General features: G+C 38.4%; 1 protein-coding gene across 1 annotated transcript; it reads right to left on the bottom strand.

The window, feature by feature from the left end:
- Positions 1–1,077: 1,077 nt before the first annotated feature.
- On the bottom strand, positions 1,078–16,618 carry rap1ab (RAP1A, member of RAS oncogene family b). The gene is made up of 8 exons (XM_060858287.1): positions 16,388–16,618; positions 10,900–10,988; positions 9,480–9,548; positions 9,325–9,381; positions 7,533–7,673; positions 5,374–5,517; positions 3,872–3,994; positions 1,078–2,062 (listed from the first exon to the last, which is right to left on the bottom strand). Exons 2-7 carry the CDS (start codon positions 10,954–10,956, stop codon positions 3,905–3,907), a joined length of 558 nt encoding a protein of 185 aa, XP_060714270.1. The 5' UTR covers positions 10,957–10,988; positions 16,388–16,618; the 3' UTR covers positions 1,078–2,062; positions 3,872–3,904.
- Positions 16,619–19,902: the final 3,284 nt, after the last annotated feature.

Below are 19,902 nucleotides of genomic sequence, written 5' to 3' on the forward strand. Positions count from 1 at the left end.
TAACACCTGGGTGCATAAAGTCTGCACAAAAGCTTATAAGTTCTTCTAATTGCACACAAATACTTTGTTATGTGTGACTGATTTTATAACGTCAGGTTATCTGTTCATAAGAAAAATGTATAATGTGCCTTATATATAGGATATGTCATAAATTCATAATAATACCTTATAATGCCCAGAATAAGTCTACACAGATGCTTATGAGTAGATATGATTACATATTGACAGTTTATAGAACTTAATCACATGACTAGAACTTAGTTAAGTTTCTTATAACATATTACAACTTGTTTCTGGAAGTTAAGACCAAGTGTGTATTTTAAACTAAAAAAAAAAAAAAATCAGTAACAATTGTTATAAATTCTATACTCATAATGGATTATAAAGCATGAATAATAGTTTATAATGGCTGTAAAACATTTGCATAAATACTCCTAAGTTATGTTTACATACAAACTCATTATAAAGCTTGAGTGTATGAACATATAAGGAATACGTTATACATTACATCTGGTCATTATTACAATGCAGACAGCATTGCTATAATGTGCTATAACACATTTTCTGCATTATAAAAGTCAGTAAAGAAATGATGCCAGAACATGCACTGTAATGCATCATATAACTGTGCATTCTTCATTCCTCACAAACATTCATACTGTTCATGAGAACAGACTTTATAATGCATTATGTAACCTGACATATAAAGGCATTTACACAGGCATGGACTTTCTCCAGGACTCTTTCCAGGATTTCTTTCTTGTGGCCCTCCTGCTACGATTGATTATCTATCTATCTATCTATCTATCTATCTATCTATCTATCTATCTATCTATCTATCTATCTAAGCAGCTTAATTGTGATAACAGTAACTCAACTTCATTAATTATTTTCCTATATCAGCACATCATCACGCTCCCAACAGTTTTATTCTAGACATATCACCCAGCTCCAATTGTATTCATTTAACAATTTTAGATCTACATGATTTAAGAGCTGTGTGACAAATTCAGTTTTCTCACAAGTCTTTGAAAGATTTAAGAGAGAAGAGATAAAAAAAAAGAGCAAATTGTCTGATACAGTGAAAACATACTAAAATTTAATCAACCTTAAAAGCCAGAACAACTTCTGACAGAAATACATGAGAAGGAATAAAGGAGATATAGCACAATATATTTAAAACTCAGAAGACCTACAAATCCGTCTGGTAGTTTACCCATTGTTCCCCTGTCTATAAAAAAGGTGCAACGTCTCACACGTCCGAAAAATAGAATATTAGGATATGTTTAAGGAAGAAGCTACGAAAGCTGAGTGACTAGAGTACAAAACAGTCACAGGTCAGGGGTCAAGGCTCAGGTCCTTATGAATAAAAAGGGAGACGGTGTGTAATTACGTACAGCTTACGAACCTTCGTATATAAACTCGAACACGAATGGCTTTGTGAATGAAATACTTCAAAAGAGTCGACACTTGAACTTCATTTCATTTACAACATCTACATCATGTGCTCATGCTGATGCTGAGAATAAAATAATATTAATAATAAGAAGGAGAAGAAGAACGTGATTAGTTCCTGAAATGTAACCGGAAATTAGAACTCTTCTTAAAGACAGTTTAAAATAAAAAAATAGGAGTTAAATCTTTAGGTACTGAAATGTTAGTTCAAATTATGGGTCACAGTTATACATTTACTTCCAAATCCCTCTAAACATTGTTCTTTTCTTGATGCTGTCGGAGGGTGCAGCCTTTTCCTCATAAAACGTCCTTACTTTTTAAATACCAAGTCTTTTGTGGGTGATGGAATCGGTTCTGGTGGTTGTCTGGTTAAAGTGACATGAAAGTGTGTTTATTGTTGGATTTGTATTGTGTGGAAGATATCATGCTCAGTGTTCCTGAGGAATACTGAAAAATGAGCTTGACTCCCAAAAAAAAAAAAAAAAAAAAAAAAAAAAAAAATTGACTCCACGTGATTTCGAAGTTTGTCGGCGGGATCTGTAGATTCGCTCGCCGAGGATGGCAAAACCCTTCCAAACAGGGCAACGGGGTTCTTCATTACAGCGTTCTGCAGGAGGAGAAAGCACAGAAATGTATGGATTTAGTGTAGTCTGCTTTGGAACATCGTTGGAACAGAGGATTATGCTTTATGTACGGACCATTTTTTAAAAATTCTAATTTCAGCCATTTTTTGTATTTAATCTAAAACAGCATCTATTTTTATTGGACTTTTAAGTAACTTCACGTGTTGAATGGTTGACATGCTCGTTAAATTATTAGGCAGTAATCTGGCAGATTGTTGACATCCCTTATTACACCGCGAATGAGCCGCCATCTTCTGGACATTATAGGAATACAGTGCCTTGCAAAAGTATTCATACCCACTGAACCGTTACACATTTTGACACGTTACAACCACAAAGAAAAAATTATTTTATTGGGATTTTATAAAATAGACCGAAAGAAAGTATTTTTTTATAAAATATCTGAAAAGTGTGGTGTGCATTTGTATTCAGCCCCCTTTAATCTGATACCTCTGTTTGTCTTCATGATGCTGTTTGTTCACTAATGTTCTCTAACGCACTTTTTAGGGCTTCGCAGAACAGCTGTATTTATACTGAGATTAAATGACACACAGGTGACTCTATTTACTAATTAGGTGACTTCTGAAGGCAGTTGGTTTCACTGGATTTTAGTTAGAGGTATCAGAGTAAAGGGGGCTGAATACAAATGCACGCCACATGCGTGCACTTTTCAGATGTTTATTTGAAGAGAAAAAAAATTTACACTATTTATCATTTTCCTTCCACTTCACAATAATGTGCCACTTTGTGTTGGTTTATCACATAAAATCCTAATAAAATACATTTGTGTTTGTGGTTGTCAAAATGTGAAAAAGTTCAGTGGGTATGAATACTTTTGCAAGGCACTGTACATATATATGTTAAGGTGCCTTACAGCACTAACATTTTCAAACCTCTTAGTATCTGAAGTAGGTTTGTTTATTCATATCATTTTATAATAATAATGATAAAAAAAACAAACACCAATTAAGAATGAGGAATCCCGTTATTCTGACTTACTCTTATTCTTAGTAGTAGGTAAGTTGTCAGTACGACCTTGTATCTCATTGTGACTGAGCAAAGTCGTTATTTTGAACATTGTTATCCACAATAACGCCACAGCAATAGATAATAGATAACATATCGTCGCTGTCGGGCGGAAACCTCGTATGTCCAAATTTTGTCAATTTCAGATTTTTTCACATATCGATGCTATTGGTCAGTCCCCACGTGGGTCTGTTATTTTTACAAGTTATTAACCAATCTAAAGTCTTGAAAATAGCTTGAGCGCAAATCTCATAACTCCATTGGAGACTTCAACTGTCCACCTCTTCCTCACTCCGCGGGAGAGCTTCACGGCATATTTCTCCTCAAGAAGAGTCGCAACGAATCAACACGTCTTCTGAGGTAAATGTCTTCAAAACACTGGGCTCAAAGAAAAAGAATCTTGACCCCCGCTAGTTCTGGTGCTCGTCTGAGGACAGGAATTTAGCGCAAGACAATCCACTGCAACGCGGACTAAACCCTGTGCACTGCAGATAAGGTACGGCGATTTTTTTAATTTCCTGAAAAATAACGGTTTTGGAGATACGAGGATTCCGCCTGACAGCGACGATATGTGAACTGTAACACTAAATGCCTCGCTGGATACATGACATCATCCGTTATATGGCTATGACTGAGATCCCTGAGCCTAAGAATGATCTGTATGGATGCGTCAGAGTTGGAGACTTTAAACTAAATTGTTTACTCTAATAAAAATCGAATTGTAACATTATGATGTGCAGTGTGAAGGGGAGCTGAGGTAAATGTACCTGGCTCCGAGGTGCTGTAGGGAGGAGGAGACACTACAGGAGCACACAGTTGGATTTCTTCTTCGCTTTCTTCTTTTCCACTGGTGTTTTTCTATTGATCTGTCTGACCAAGTCATAGAAGATCTACAGGAAGAGGAAATGACACGGTTATGAAAGCTCTCAAGCTGATTAAACCGATTAGATGTTGAGTAACACTTTGCTCAAGGGCAGGGTTCATAGGAATACATTAAACCTACATAAGCCCTAAGCTGTGCCTTATTCAAATGTGTGTCGGCTGTCGTTCAAACTAAACATGAGATAAAAGCACAATCATTCTAAAATCAGTGAAACAGTTGTTTAATTCACTTAAACAAGATACAGCCAGAATAAACCTTTAGAAAGGTTTATGCACCATTTCTCCGTACATCAAAAGTGGACGTCGCCTCCTAGTGGACGTTGTGTTGCATTTACAATTTGTTCGTCGGCTCCAAATGAATACTTTTGAGAAATGTAGTCCGGTCTTCAGCTATTATAGTTAGCAGTGGATAAATCACTTACTGTGTATAGTTTCAACAAATATATGACAGTTTGGACAAACTCGTATACTACCAAGTTAAATTTATTCGTAAAGCACGTTGAAAAACAAACAAATGTGGACTCAAGTCAACACAAGACACTAAAGCTCAAATAAAAATCTGCTGTACTGCTAACTAGCAAATATCAGCTAGCTGAACTTTCTAAGATTAAGGGGCTTTTTACACCTGGTCACTTCATGCGTTTTCTGTGATCTGATAGCTATCCGATGGTAAAAAGACCAGGTCTAAATGCCCTCTGAAACGTTTTGGAGACGGATATAAATCCGATCGCTCAAACCCCTTCAGGAGGTGGTCTGGGACGCATTTCAGATGAAACTGGACAGGTGTAAATGAATGTGGTTGTTCAAGCCACATACGTCAGCGCTATACTCCTCCCAAACGGAAGTACGTCACTCGCAGGTGACTCACGAGTCGTGCATAGCGCCAGAAACAAATATGTTTTCCCACCAGTTTTGGCTCCGATCTTTCACCCAGGTGTCTCGTTGGGTCTAAAAATGCGCTGCTGCCGCCAGTGAAAATGCAGCAAACAGTAAATGCTGTTTATTGTAGCGACCGCATACACCAAAGCGTGTTCCATTTCAATTACCCCGGAAATAAGGTAAAATATACTTGCATTTTGGGCGGGAGTAGAAAGATCAGATCGATATCCGATTCGCCGAGACGCATTTATGTGGCCTGATGTAAATGGAACAGTTTTAAGGAATCAGATAGCTATCGGATCAGAGAACCACATGAAGTGACCGGGTGTAAAAAGGCCCTAAAAGATTAATAAAACACTCCCTACACTTATTTATGCTAATGCTCCTGTGCCGATCTCTAAACGTAATTCAGCTCAATAGATGAAAAGGAGGCACATGGTAGGTTTCTATCTGTTGCCAATGAGGGCTTATGTGGTCATCACGGAAGCCTATGAACACCGGGGCTTACGTCGAGGACGTTGATCTTCGATTTTGCAGAGGACTCTAAAAAGGCACAGTGGTTCCACTGCCGAGCCAGATTCTGTCCCTGCTCCTTTCCCACCACTCGCTCGTCCTCCAGATCGCACTTGTTACCAACCAGTATCATCGGCACCTGCATTAAAGAAGGAAAAGTAAAAAATTAATGACAAATTAGCCGATTCTAATTGTTTACGTTAACGTTTCAATCTCTTAAATTAAATGAAAAGATCTAGGGATGTTCTTTGAAGTACCGAGGAATAATAGGAGTATGAACGATTCTGCCACGTCTCCGCTATGAGAACTAGATTCTTAGCTATTTATATACAAGAAGTCAAATCTAGATCAATAAAAAAATGTATCAGTAACATAAGCTGTGTTACATTATGTAGCTAAGCGCACAAAATTTCTAGGCGCCATGACGCCTAATCTCAGATGTGACTTTAAACTAAAGCCTTGGAGATGAATCAGAGGCATCAGTGAAGGCTCCCTAAATGCCTTGTATAATAAATTCTACATAAACATTGGACTTGAGTTTGAATTTAATAGGAGATTTACAGTTTAGGGCTGTTTTAAATGAATAAGAATAACATGGCAGGTTTAAGTTGTTAAAATGTTAGACGATGTGGGGGGAAAAAGTCTGATGGGAAACATGTCCAAGTCATGTCTATGTAGGACAAAGTCTACTTCCTGTCTGCATATTTGCGTAGTGGCTTGGATTCCTGAATCATGGAGGACTGTGTAGCATACTAGGGACATTGAATTTTATGAGTATGAGGCATTTACTTTACAGAAACGCCACACGTGATGGCGCTGCTGCAGAGCAGAGATGCTACATTCGGTGTCCTCTGAGCGGAGTGAACAGAGCGCCTCTCTTCTCCTCACTAAAAAGGGTCCTCACCATATTTGGACTGGCTGCATGTGAGTATTTCAAATCCAAACAGTCAGGAAGCAAAACGCAGTTCCCTCGGGGAAGCTAACGGAGCCACATCAGCGAGTGCAGCTCAGGAATTCCCGACTCTAACCGGCTTTCCGTCTACATTCGTACTTTCAGGCGCCTTGCTCTTGCTTTGATCATAAAAATTCTACACCATTTCTAGGTTTTGGGTTTTTTTTTGGTCATTCTCATTAAATGCACAGAAGTATGTATTACACACAAATATTATCAGTAATACTGAAGCATTCACACCTAAAAATAAAAAAAGGGTAATATTCCATTCATCGTAACCTTTCAGATTTGTTTTTCAATATTTTTTTTCTGTGCAAGAACAATTTCTTTTGTTTAAATTATTTAAAAATATTAATGTCATTTAAAAAAAAATTGTATTCAAATAATGTTTTTTTTAAAATAGTTATTTATTCTTTTTTTTGGTTTGTTTCTAAAGAAGATTTTAATATATACTGTTTCGGATCTCTTCCTGAAAGAGTTAAACTTGGATTAAAAAGTGAATTTAATTGAGATCAACTCATTAATTTAATAAAATTGAATTAAACTGAGACTGAGACATTTCTTAACTGTTAATTGACTGAAATGTTAACAAGTGAATCTGTGCACACACACACAGACACACACAGACACACACAGACACACTCACACTCACTCACACTCACTCACACACACTCACTCACACTCACTCACACTCACTCACACTCACTCACACTCACTCACTCACTCACACTCACTCACACTCACTCACTCACACTCACTCACACTCACTCTCACTCACTCACTCACTCACTCACTCACTCACTCACACTCACTCACACTCACACTCACTCACACTCACTCACACTCACTCACACTCACTCACACTCACTCACACTCACTCACACTCACTCACACTCACTCACACTTTGTGGATTATATTATAAATTATACTCTCATATGAAGGCCATGATACAGTATTAGTATGCATGTCCATAAAAGGGCATCCTTTAACTGCCATGGCTCGAGGATGAGCAAAGGCGGAGGGGTTTGGCTCGCTACCTATATACATGCCACTTACCAGTCGGTACACAAGCAGTGGTCTGATTAAACAGATATTTGGGGAGATGTTATGGTTTGTTTTTGATCTTTTCAGTGCAATTTCTTTTCAGTACATGTTGTGCATCATGTGTTGAACATAAGCTCCCTGATAAGTCTTTCCTTACATCTTCTGTATCCTTTACTCGCAGGATCTGTTCTCTGAGATCCGCCAGGTCGTTAAACGTGGACTGCGCTGTGATGGAGTAGACGAGAGCGAAGCCCTGGCCGTTCTTCATGTACAGGTCTCTCATCGCCGTGAACTGCTCCTGTTACGGGAAAAGAAACATTTTTACTGATAAAAAAAAATGAAAAATTGCTTTAAAAGTGCATTCCATTTACAAACGTATATAAACGGTGAAATATTACATGAGTCTAAAAGGTTTTACTGTCACGGAATAAATAAATGAAAATATTATACTCATCATAAACTTTGAGATTAGTTTGGATTTATTTACCCACAGTAATGTTTACACATCACTGACATTTGGCTTCTTTAACTTTTTTCTTCAGAAGGCTTCCTGTTCACTACATATGGTAGAACATCTTTAGTGCAATAAATACCCAGTGTTCAGGAACAATGTTAAGAATGCAAATGAATCATAAGTCTTCAGGCAACTGATGGGATGTAAAACTGATTGGAATCACATGTTCGAGTCCCGGACGTTGCCGCGGTCATCCGTAATTAGTTGTGCTTTCAGGGTAGAATTGGTTCAAGCAATGGCATTGGTCTCTTTTCTGTCAGTCAATCACAGTGGTAGGCTTCTGAGTTTGTATATACACAGAAGAGAGCAGATACTGAGTGTGCTTTACTCCGAGTGTGTTAGTCTGCTCAGTCACATAGCCGCTCTAAAAGATGGGCTTGGATGACTTTACCTGTCTAAAGCCCTATTCTGACGGGATTAGTTTTACGTGGGGACATGGGGGTAGAGTAATTATTACCAGAGCTTCTCTGTGATTTTAGTCCCTTCCGAATGTGCCATCTCGGTAATCATTACGGACAATGTCAGTAAAGATTACGGTGACTTTTACCTTCTGTAAAAAGGTCCGGAAAAATGACCTCAGGTAATTCTAATCCCGTCCGAATAGACCCGCTGTAAATATGTACGGTAAAATTCCGTCAAATCCTGTTTAAAAGTAGTTTTTGGCGCGTTTTGCAAGCATGGAGGCGCCATGTTGTCTGTCTGATAACAGGAAGCAACGTCATACGCACATGACGACAAGGTGGTTACTGTGGTGCGTAAAGCGAGTTACCCCTCCCACTTCTGCTAGTTTTACTGAGATGTCTTGTCCCGTGCGAATTGGCCAATTAATATTGCAGACGTCCTGAGGTAAAATTGCATTACTCCACGTGCCCACATAAAACTAATCCCGTCCGAATAGGGCTTAAGAGGAAACAGAGATTTGCCTCCCTGGTTGGTGGTCAGAGCTGGAGGGTGGGCGGGATTTGGCCAGAGCCAAAATATTTAGGAAAATCGTAATTTTTTTATTTTTTTTTTTACAAACTGAATTTTAAAACTTTCCCTTTTTTTTTTCTACTTTACTGTCTGCATTTTGTTAGCAGTCCTGGACCCTAGAGGGGCTTCAACCTGAATCTAGAAGCCTCCTGAACACTGTTTTAATTCAAATAATTCCTACTGATCCCCAAAAGAAAGTCAGTCTTGTTTATATATAAAACTAAGACAGTGAAACTTCTCTACTACCAGAATCGAGCTTTAGCGTGGCTCATAAATCACCAGTTTCACTGTATGAGATATTCACGTCTAGCCCTGTTTCCTGCACTAATGTCACCTCAGTTGACTTCTCCTCCATGCGGTTGAGAGTTATTACTCTGAGCTAACCACATTCGCTACACACAAAACTGCTGAAATTCGTTTTCGGTGAAATGAAGAAGCCAGAACGGAGCTCGGTGCCACTTACTGTGCCGGCTGTGTCCAGAATCTCCAGCATGCACTGCTGCCCGTCCACTTCCACTTGCTATATGGGGAAAAGAAGAGAAAGTTAATGATGCATTAGAAAGCAATGAGACTTGGAAAGATCTGGGTTTAGGTAATGAGCAGAGAAGCACAAACTACCTTTCGGTAGGAGTCTTCTATTGTGGGATCATACTTCTCGACGAAGATGCCCTGGACAAACTGTACTGTCTGTGAATCACAACACAAACATGGAATTTAAATTTACACGTCATTAATCAGAACACAAATCTCATTGGTATAAAAACTGCTTGCGGAGGTGATGTTACAGGAACTCGTTGCGGAGTGATGAAGCAGGCTTAATGAAGTGTTGCGTTCCTCAACTTATCAACGATTACAATTTTATATTTATTAACAAACAAATTCCCATCTGTTTATACTTATGTTTAATGTGGTTAACAACATTCCTGTGATCACTTGTGTTACAGCAGCTATTAATGATCCCTTCAGGATTTCACGCTTTACGGAAAAAAAAAAAAGACGTAATCATGACTGACGGTTCCATATCCATTAAAGGTGGGGTCTCAGTTGTTTGAAAGCCAATGTTGACATTTGAAATCACCAAAACAAACATGCCCCTAACCCAAATGAGTCCCACCCCTGTATTGATAGCTCCGCCCACACATACATACGTAACCCAGGCAACTACTGGAAAGAAATGTGTCTATCATAGCTGAAGGGAAGAACAATACGATTGCAGATAAACAAACAAGCAAAAATGACACACAAGCATAATCATGTAAAGGACAAAGGCATATATTAGTTCTGTGTAACAAAGCAAAACAAACGTTACTCACCTATCGAGAAGGAAAAAAGAGCCTCGGCGTCATAAGTAAAGTTGGCCACATATTCACAGATTGGAGTTTCCCGAGTCAATAACTCCTGAGCTAAACGCTGTTACTACACAAAACGCGGTTGTAGCTGCGTCTCTACATTACTACGATAGAAAAGAGGTGTTATTTGTGTAGTAACAGTGTTTAGCTCAGGAGTTATTGACTCGGGAAATTCGAGTATATCCCATATTGACAAGACACTCCCCTTTCTGCTCATTAGCTACACGTTAGTTTTGTTTTTGTTTAGTTTGGCGGCCCAATGCAGTTTTCTGAAGCATTTCTCAAACAACGGAGACCCCACCTTTAAGTGACGTTTCCTTGTTACGAGGTCAGTCCGTGGCACTGTGCTGCTGTTTAGCTAGCTGTTTTTTCTACATGTACGGCTGCAGGAGGCGTTTATCAGAGTAAGAAGGCTGTGTTTATCCTTCTCATTAGTAGCATTAATCCATGTTTGATATGCATCTCTATATTTACTTCTCACTCGTCTATATAAAAACAAACATACAGTCTTTGATTAGAAAAGCTTGTTAAAATATTCGGTCTAACGAAGTGAATTAATCGTTGAGCACAAGGCCGTGTGGTAACTGGAAAATATTTAACTTCATGGTGGAAACGGTAATTCCGTTGCACATCCGACCCGGTTGTTGATTGTTTTCCTTTAACAGCCCGGTGCAGAGTGTTTTACTCACCAGTGCGGACTTGCCCACACCTCCAGAGCCCAACACCACAAGCTTGTATTCACGCATGGCAGGATCACTTCACCAATCAGCTCCGCCGTCTAAAGGTAACAAGAGACAGAGAAGAGTGAGATCAGGACATGTATGTGTGTGTGTGTGTGTGTGTGTGTGTGTGTGTGTGTGTGTGAGAGAGAGAGAGAGAGATCACAGCGGGATCAACCTGGAGCAGAGCCCAGGGGTGTGGAAGAGTGTGAGCATGACCTCGCAAACACAAAGCAGCTGTGGATTTGGAAACAGAAACCTGTGGACTCGTCCTGTTCCTATGACATCACTTCATTAACAGCTCATAACAGCTCACATCACGCTGACTGGAACATCAGCAGGGAACACCAACGTCGACGGCTCAGAGCTCTGAACAAGTGCAAAGACTCGTACCGGGTTTAACCGGGTGCACTGACGGAAGCTAGAAGTTAATATTTGAGCGACCTTTACCTGAATCAGAAACAATGAGGATGTGGCCAGTGTTGCAACAATAAGACCAGGATTAAAAAAAACGGAACAGAACAGATGGATGAATGAATATTACATTCATTACTTTCGCAATGAAAAAATGATATATATATATATATATATATAATTATTTTGCACAGGAGTTTTTAGCTTTAGAAATATCACAAAAAAACAAATTTCTTGTATTTCTCATTTGTTTGTTTTTCCGTCGTTCCATGATTCTTTCTCAGGTTTACTTTTTTTTTTTTTTTTGGTCTTTTAAAGGTTGCAAATAACATGAGGAATAAATTAAAGATTGCCTAAAGAATGAAACGGGGAAAGTGGACGACGTGGTGGTGAGGGGAAAATCAGCGAGGAAATCAGCAGGATTTTCCATGTGCTTCATTTTGAGAAGGTTTCAATCACCCTAAATTTATTCTGCATGGCTTGATCCCGTTCTTGTACGTCCAGGTCGACTTTTCACTTCTCCGCTCTAGCGATGTAGTGATAACCGCCTTCTCTATCGTTCATTCACAATGTAAGAAGTACAGTTCTACTGTATCCGAAACCTGTCCTAAATCCATCTGGGTTTCTGTAACCACTCCTCTGGATACATGCACGATATTATTGAATGCAAGCTGAATATAAATCAGAGCGACGGCCGCTCTCGTGCTCACACCCGTTAAGTGACTAAGGGTGAGAAATACTTTTTCCATGTAAGGCTGGAGAGCGAGGAGAGGCCGGCTGTCGTGAGGCTCCGTTAACACACGGGGTAGACTCCCTTTAGAGAGAGTGAAATCACAGAACGAAGCCGCTGCAACGCTCCCGTTTTGTTTGAAATCGTATATTTTAAGAGCCTATACAATGCCCCGGTCCTGCAAAGTCAGCTAATGGATGTGTTTTGTTAGTGAGAACTGAATTAAATCGATTCTAATAACATCAAGTGTTAGGCTATATATGCTTTCCCAAAATAACGCAGCTCAACAAGAAGGTCAGAGGTCAGCAGAAAGAGCGTGTGTTGGAGTACTGCCAGTTCTAAAAGCCAAACCAAACAGCTTTTGTTTTCAACTAATCTTCAGTTTCCTGCCCATTTTCTCCTAAAAACAAGACACTTGGCCACAAATTCTGAAGGACTTTCCAAACACAATATGATCAGGGATGATAGCGCTCACACACATGCTCCAGCACAGGAGAGGAAATCGTCGGCTTCGCAAAGGAAGGAGGATGTAACGAAGCTCGTCCGTCCACCTGTAACTGTCCATGTGGTTGCTGGTTGGATGTTTCTTGTGCGCTTTTCTCAAAATCACTCGCAACGTAAAGTTATTCCAAAGGTCAGGCCTTTAGTACCAGTTTGAACAAAGACATATATATGATGGCGAAGTTGTGGCAGTGTAGCGTAAGAGATTTATGCTATGGTGCTCATCAAGAGCAGATTTGCTCTTGGGCTTGTTCAGGGACAAGTTTGATATTGATTAATATCGCAGGTTTGCTTTCACACTGCAATTCCATACGATACGCCCCAAACTTTTGCAAAATGCTACTCTGTTTCCTTGTTTGAGAGTGAAGGACAGCAGAGCACGTCACCAGCAGACTATAAGGACTTTCTGCAGAATCACAAAAGCGGAAACAGTAAGCAACGTGACAATGATTACTCGAGATCTGTGATGCAGATTGTACCACAGCTTGGTGCGACAGATTGAAGCACCGGTCCACGGTTTACAACAGAGCAGGGATTGGCTTGCTGGGCCACTCTCGAGTCTGGGAAATGTTAAGTGTGAAAATAACCCAACATCCACCAATCGAAGGACTGTACAGGATTCTAAAAAGTCAAGATGGCAAAACAAACAAAACCTGCTAACTATATCTTAATTACCTCAGTCTGACTTTGAGAAATGTGTTCGTTCTGCACGGGTTTTTGACATCCTGTGGTAAACACTAGTGATGTCTTCTCTTGATTGTTGACATTGACGCAGACTTCATCAAGGAAAGAACTGTCCTGTCCTGCACCACTATTCCAGTGGTCCAACACACAAGCTTTAGGTGTTCCTGAGCTCACGAGTGCGTTTGTTCTTTTAAAGAATGAACCACATTAGTGGATTTGGGCACGTACTGTATAATATTTTTGCAGTCACTTTCTCTGGCTTGTTTTGATTTTCCAGCTCAATGCTGGCTCACTTCATTGGCAGTGACAGCTCTGTGGACTTCACGGTGATATTTAACAGCAAGAAATTCCAGTAGCAAACACTACGCTTGACATCAGCTTAGGAACCCGTGAGGGAAATAATGAAGAGACAGAGAAGGAAGCGGACAAATGACTGATAATTTCTGTTCCCTTAAAAAGGCGGGGACTAGATATTCGTCCTGCTGTAATTCTAACACCGTTCACCTGATTTGGATTCATATACCCACAGATTAAAGCTGAAAGTCTAGAAATCTTTCATCTCCAATACACTGTCTGACCAACATCACCTCACATAACACTAAACCTAAGAGCTTCTACCCAGCAAACACGATCTCCAACGTTAGCATTTGGTTCTCTTAATCTGGTTCCTCTAAAAAAAATCTCTTCCTCGTGGCATTTTAGGAACTTGTCTTTTTTCATCGCCACTTTTACACAGATTTAACTATGGCACAGGATCGAATGAAACATCTCTGTTTGAAAACATGGGTCTGAATGGTAAGAAATCCTCAGGAACGTCATTAGCAAAAACATTTACTGTAATCTTTTCTAAGTGTATAGAAAGATCTATAGAAATTCTATGCTTTTTTTTCCCCACAACAGAAATAAATACAAACTTATCAGGCTGAATAATATTCATTCATTCATTTATCTTCTACCGCTTATCCGAACTACCTCGGGTCACGGGGAGCCTGTGCCTATCTCAGGCGTCATCGGGCATCAAGGCAGGATACACCCTGGACGGAGTGCCAACCCATCGCAGGGCACACACACACACACACACACACTCTCATTCACTCACACAATCACACACTACTGACAATTTTCCAGAGATGCCAATCAACCTACCATGCATGTCTTTGGACCGGGGGAGGAAACCGTAGTACCCGGAGGAAACCCCCGAGGCACGGGGAGAACATTCAAACTCCACACACACAAGGTGGAGGCGGGAATCGAACCCCCAACCCTGGAGGTGTGAGGCGAAGGTGCTAACCACTAAGCCACCGTGCCCCCCGCTGAATAATATATTATTTAAAAATAAAATAAATAAAAAAATAAATATATATATATAAATATTTATATAATATAAATAAGATATAAAAAAAATATACAATATTCAGAACTCTACTGAAGGTTAAAAGGAAGGGAATAGAAATAAATAAATAAATAAATCAAGAGCTGGGAAATCAACTGTCGATTTCGGATTTCCCCCAAAAAGAAGTTTCCACTTAGTCAGTCTGACTTTGTCCTGATGTGTCAATTAGAGAAACAACCAACCGAGCGATTCGTCAGAGTTCTTATGTCAACCGAAACCTTGAGGTCTACAAATCTAGAAACAGGGTTGCATTTCCGTTCATTTTTTCCCCCCCTCAAGAAGTGACAGAAGACTAGCATTTCATCATTCTGTGACCACGTTCACATGGTATCTCACACCTTCTGCTCATTCTCAAAAAGTAATAGCTCGAAATCTTATCCTGATGTTAGACTATAAGCGTCTACTTACGAGGACATGAACTGGCCATAAACTGAAACTAAACCACGTGTGTAGCTCATGTAGCACCAATGTGACAGACAGACAGGCAGCTTGTCTAACAGGAACTTTTAGAAAACTTTTGTCAACGAGCATTAACGCATTATTAATGCAGATGAAATGAAAGCTGTGTGTGTTTTTTTTCCTCTGGAGATGATTTTATAATAATTGAAGTTTTCTTCAGGACAAAAAAAAACATTGTGCTTTTCTCTGTCAAAGGATCAGCAGAGATTCTTTCTCTCATCGGTTTAAAAAGAGACCGAGGGAAAAAAAAATAAGACGCTGTAAAGTAAGTGATAGCAGGAATTAACACTAACGGTAGATTACGTGAGATAGATCAATATACGTGACGTGTTGTTATAGGAAAATACAAGTTGTTGTAAGAGTAACTGTTGATTATTGGACCTATAAAAGCAAGACAACGAGATGATTATTTTCCTATAACAACACGTCACGTATATTGATCTCTCACGTAATCTACCGTTAGGTTTAATTCCTGCCATCACTTACTTTACAGCACCTTTTTTTCTTTCTCTCTGTCTCTTTTTAAACTGACAGAGAAAAGCACAATGTTTTTTTGTCCTGAAGAAAACTTCAATTGTTATATACATCTTAAATCTCCAGAGGGAAAAAAAAACACAGCTTTCATTTCATCTGCATTAATAATGCGTTAATGCTCGTTGACAAAAGTGTACTAAAAGTTCCTGTTAGACAAGCTGTCATAGACAAGTTGTCGTAAGAGTAACTGTTGATTATTGGACCTATAAAAGCAAGACACGGTGTGTTTTATTGCTTCGTTAAGTCGTTCGGATTAATTATAACTGTAACAGGGTCTGAAACTGACTGAAGTTGGATCACTTTTAAAAACATCAACAGGTGACTGATGATCTTAAAAATCATCACATAAAGAAAGCTCATGTCTGACAGCTCCATATAGTCCAGGATAAAAAAAAGGTGTTAGGGGGGAAAAAAAAAAAGAGAAGGATCAACTTCTGTTTATTGTTTTTGGTTGTTTTGTTTGTTTTTGTTTTTTTTTTTAAACTAACTCAGTCAGATTAGGACAAAAAAAGTAAAAGTAAACATTTGCTATTAAACATTTTAGAGACTTGAACTAAGCAGAACAGCTAAGAAGAAGCAAACTACAGTGTTTAACATGTTCTCAGTAATATAAGGCATTAAAAACATTATTCAGGGAATCTTCACTTTAACAATTAAACCCACTGAAGTAACGCAAGTTAGTTAGTTGGTTGGTTGGTTAGTTAGTTAGTTAGTTAGCTAGTTAGCTAGTTAGCTTCACCTACCCTGGTATCCAGCCCAGAATTCTCCTCGTCTCGGATTAAACCGTATAAAAATAATTCTTTACTACAAAAACGTGTCTCATTCCATAAGAAGTAAACAAAATAGTTTTTTTTTTAAAAAAAGGAAAAGAGTTTTACATTAAATTTCTACACAAAGCAGCTTCACTCTCCCAAAGCCGTCTGTCACACTCAGCGGCTCTAACGGTCCTTTTAGCCGACATTAAACCTTACCACTTCCGGTACTGCGGAATTCTGGGAGCCCAAGAAGAGACATGAATGAAATACAGCCGTGTGCACTACATAGAAGTGCCCTAGAAATGTCGCAGTGCATTATGGGGAGTCTGAAGAGGAGAGAAGTGTTTTATTGGTGATGTAAAGTATAACCATGTGAGTGTGGTGTTAGTAATGTGGTGTTAGTAATGTTGTGCTGTTAGTAATGTGGTGCTGTTAGTAATGTGGTGTTGGTAATGTGGTGGTGTTGGTAATGTGGTGCTGTTAGTAATGTGGTGCTGGTAGTAATGTGGTGCTGTTAGTAATGTGGTGCTGGTAGTAATGTGGTGCTGTTAGTAATGTGGTGGTGTTGGTAATGTGGTGTTGGTAATGTGGTGTTAGTAATGTGGTGGTGTTGGTAATGTGGTGTTAGTAATGTGGTGGTGTTGGTAATGTGGTGTTGGTAATGTGGTGCTGGTAGTAATGTGGTGTTGGTAGTAATGTGGTGGTGGTAGTAATGTGGTGGTGGTAGTAATATAGTGCTGGTAGTAATGTGGTGGTGCTGGTAGTAATAATGTGGTGGTGCTGGTAGTAATGTGGTGTTAATAATGTGGCGGTGCTAGTAGTAATGCAGTGGTGTTAGTATTGTGGTGCTGTGTTGTGCTAGTTACTACAGTTACTAGTTACTTCATTCAAAAAGTAACTCAATTAGTTTGTTGATAACTTACACCAAAAAGTAACGCATTACTGTGAAAAGTAACTTTTTAGTTACTTTTTTAAAGAAATAATCAGCATATTTCCACTTTGAGAAACTCTCGCGTTGACTCGTCATTACTGCAGCACATACTTGAATAAACAGAAACACGCCCACAGTGCAGCGTCTTCGTGTTTACAGTGGTTGGCATCCACCAATCCTACGATGCGTCGCTGCTGTAAACAGGTTAGGCCATAGATATCTACACCGTCGCCTACAGCAGTTCATTGGAACGAAAGCGTCAATAGAGCCGCCATCTTGGAACAGGGGACCCCCTCCTCTTCAATGCATCAGCGTCAATGTAGGCAAAGGACTAACAGAAATAAAATCACTCAATCGAGTTTTTTTTGGTTTGTTCCAGCCAAATTTATTTCTTAAATGTATTTATCATTGAGTCCAGAAAAAAATTAACGTTTTGATATTAAGATAATCTACTTTTTCAAAATATAATGCATATTGCTAGTAGGTGTAAGTTTATTAGTTAGTCTTCCACTTGAGTAAACTTCAAATGAACAATCACTACTTCCCTTATAGCCTACTGCATGTAACACTGCTACAATGGTGTGACACATTCAGATTATTTTATTTAATACCATGTCAGCAATCAAAGCTATTTTCATGGCAAAAATTCAATTACAAAACACCAAATATCATATAAATACAATAAAAACAAAACAAATATAAACAAGAAGTAATATTATGCAATTTTTTTAAATTAACAAACAATAAAAAAAAATCCAAAACCTTTTCAGACATAATGTCATTAAATATGTCCTTAAGTGAAGTAAGTTGATAAAAGATCATTCTGCTTGTGTTAAGTCCAGGAAAATCTAATAAAATATGTTTGACAGATAATGGAATCTTACAAAATATACATAAAGTTGGGTCTTCACATTCATTCATTCATTCATTCATTTTCTACCGCTTATCCGAACTACCTCGGGTCACGGGGAGCCTGTGCATATCTCAGGCGTCATCGGGCATCCAGGAAGGATAAACCCTGGACGGAGTGCCAGCCCATCGCAGGGCACACACACACTCTCATTCACAATGAATGAGAGTGAGTGTTCACCTTTAAGCAAAAAAAGCATGGGTCAATTTTTAATTTCCTCATTAAGAGCTTCGCAATCTACAAACATTGTCGGTTTTCCTAACTGTCAAAAACTAAAGGGTAACTACAGTAGCATGGATTAGCTGCGGTCGTTAACCAAGGACTGAAACAAACCAACGTAACCAGAAATATAATTCCGTAACATTCAATATCATAAAACACATTCTCACTTGTGAAATGTAATCCCTTGGTGTCTGGTTTTTAGGTTTCGTTCATTTGAACATCCAAACGCAGCACAAAAGTCCGGCATCGTCCATGAATTTGAAGTACAAGACCCCTGTTCTAAGATGGCGGCGGTTTTGATGCATTTTTAGAACCCCAAGGCGACATCTAGGTGTAGATATCTATGAGGTTAGGCTGTAAGCTACACTTCAGCCAAAATGAATTAATTTAAAAAAGTAACGGTCAACCTTTGGGCACCATATGGTAATGGTAACGGAGTTACTTTATTTAAAAAGTAATGCGCTAGAGTATTAGTTACTGTCAAAAGTAACTGTGTTACAGTAACGCGTTACTGCTCAACACTGATTATTAGTAATGTGCAAGACAAGTTAGTAATGTTACACTACAATAGTTACTTACATTTTTTCTTTCTTTCTTTTTTACTTTCTTTTATTTTTTTCTTTCTTTCTTTTTACTGTATTTTCTTTCTTTCTTTGACTATTTTTTTCTTTCTTTTCTTTCTTTCTTTTGACTGTATTTTTCTTTCTTTCTTTCTACTGTATTTTCTTTCTTTTTTACTGTATTTTCTTTCTTTCTTTCTTTCTTTCTTTCTTTTGACTGTATTTTCTTTCTTTCTTTTTCTTTCTTTTGACTGTATTTTCTTTCTTTTTTCTTTCTTTCTTTTATTATATTTTTCTTTCTTTCCTTTCTTTTTCTTTGTTTCTTTATTTTTTTACTGTATTTTTTCTTTTTTCCCTTTCATTTATTTTCTTTCTTTCTTTAATTTTCCTTCTTCCTTTATTTGACTATTTTATTTCTTTCATTTATTTTCTTTTTCTTTTATTTTCATTCTTTATTTATTTGACACTATTTTTTTCTTTCATTCATTTATTTTCTTTCTTTCTTTCTTTCTTGCTTTCTTTCTTTCTTTCTTTCTTCTTTTATTTTTCTTTCTTTCTTTCTTCCTTTCTTTCTTTTGACTATTTTTTTTCTTTCTTCCTTTCTTTTATTTATTTTTCTTTCTTTCTTTCCTTCTTTTACTGTAATTTTTCTTTTTTTTCTTTCATTTATTTTCTTTGTTTCTTTTATTTTCCTTCTTCTTTTATTTATTTGACTGTATTTTTCTTTCTTTTTTCTTTCTTTTCTCTCTCTCTCTCTCTCTCTCTCTCTCTCTCTCTCTCACTCACACTCACACACACACACACACACACACACACACACACGTTGCATCAGGTCAAAAACGTATTACACGTCAATTCTTCCCTTAGCCCAGACTTTTAT

This window comes from Tachysurus vachellii, chromosome 22 (genome assembly GCF_030014155.1).
Source record: "Tachysurus vachellii isolate PV-2020 chromosome 22, HZAU_Pvac_v1, whole genome shotgun sequence".
NCBI lineage: Eukaryota > Metazoa > Chordata > Actinopteri > Siluriformes > Bagridae > Tachysurus > Tachysurus vachellii.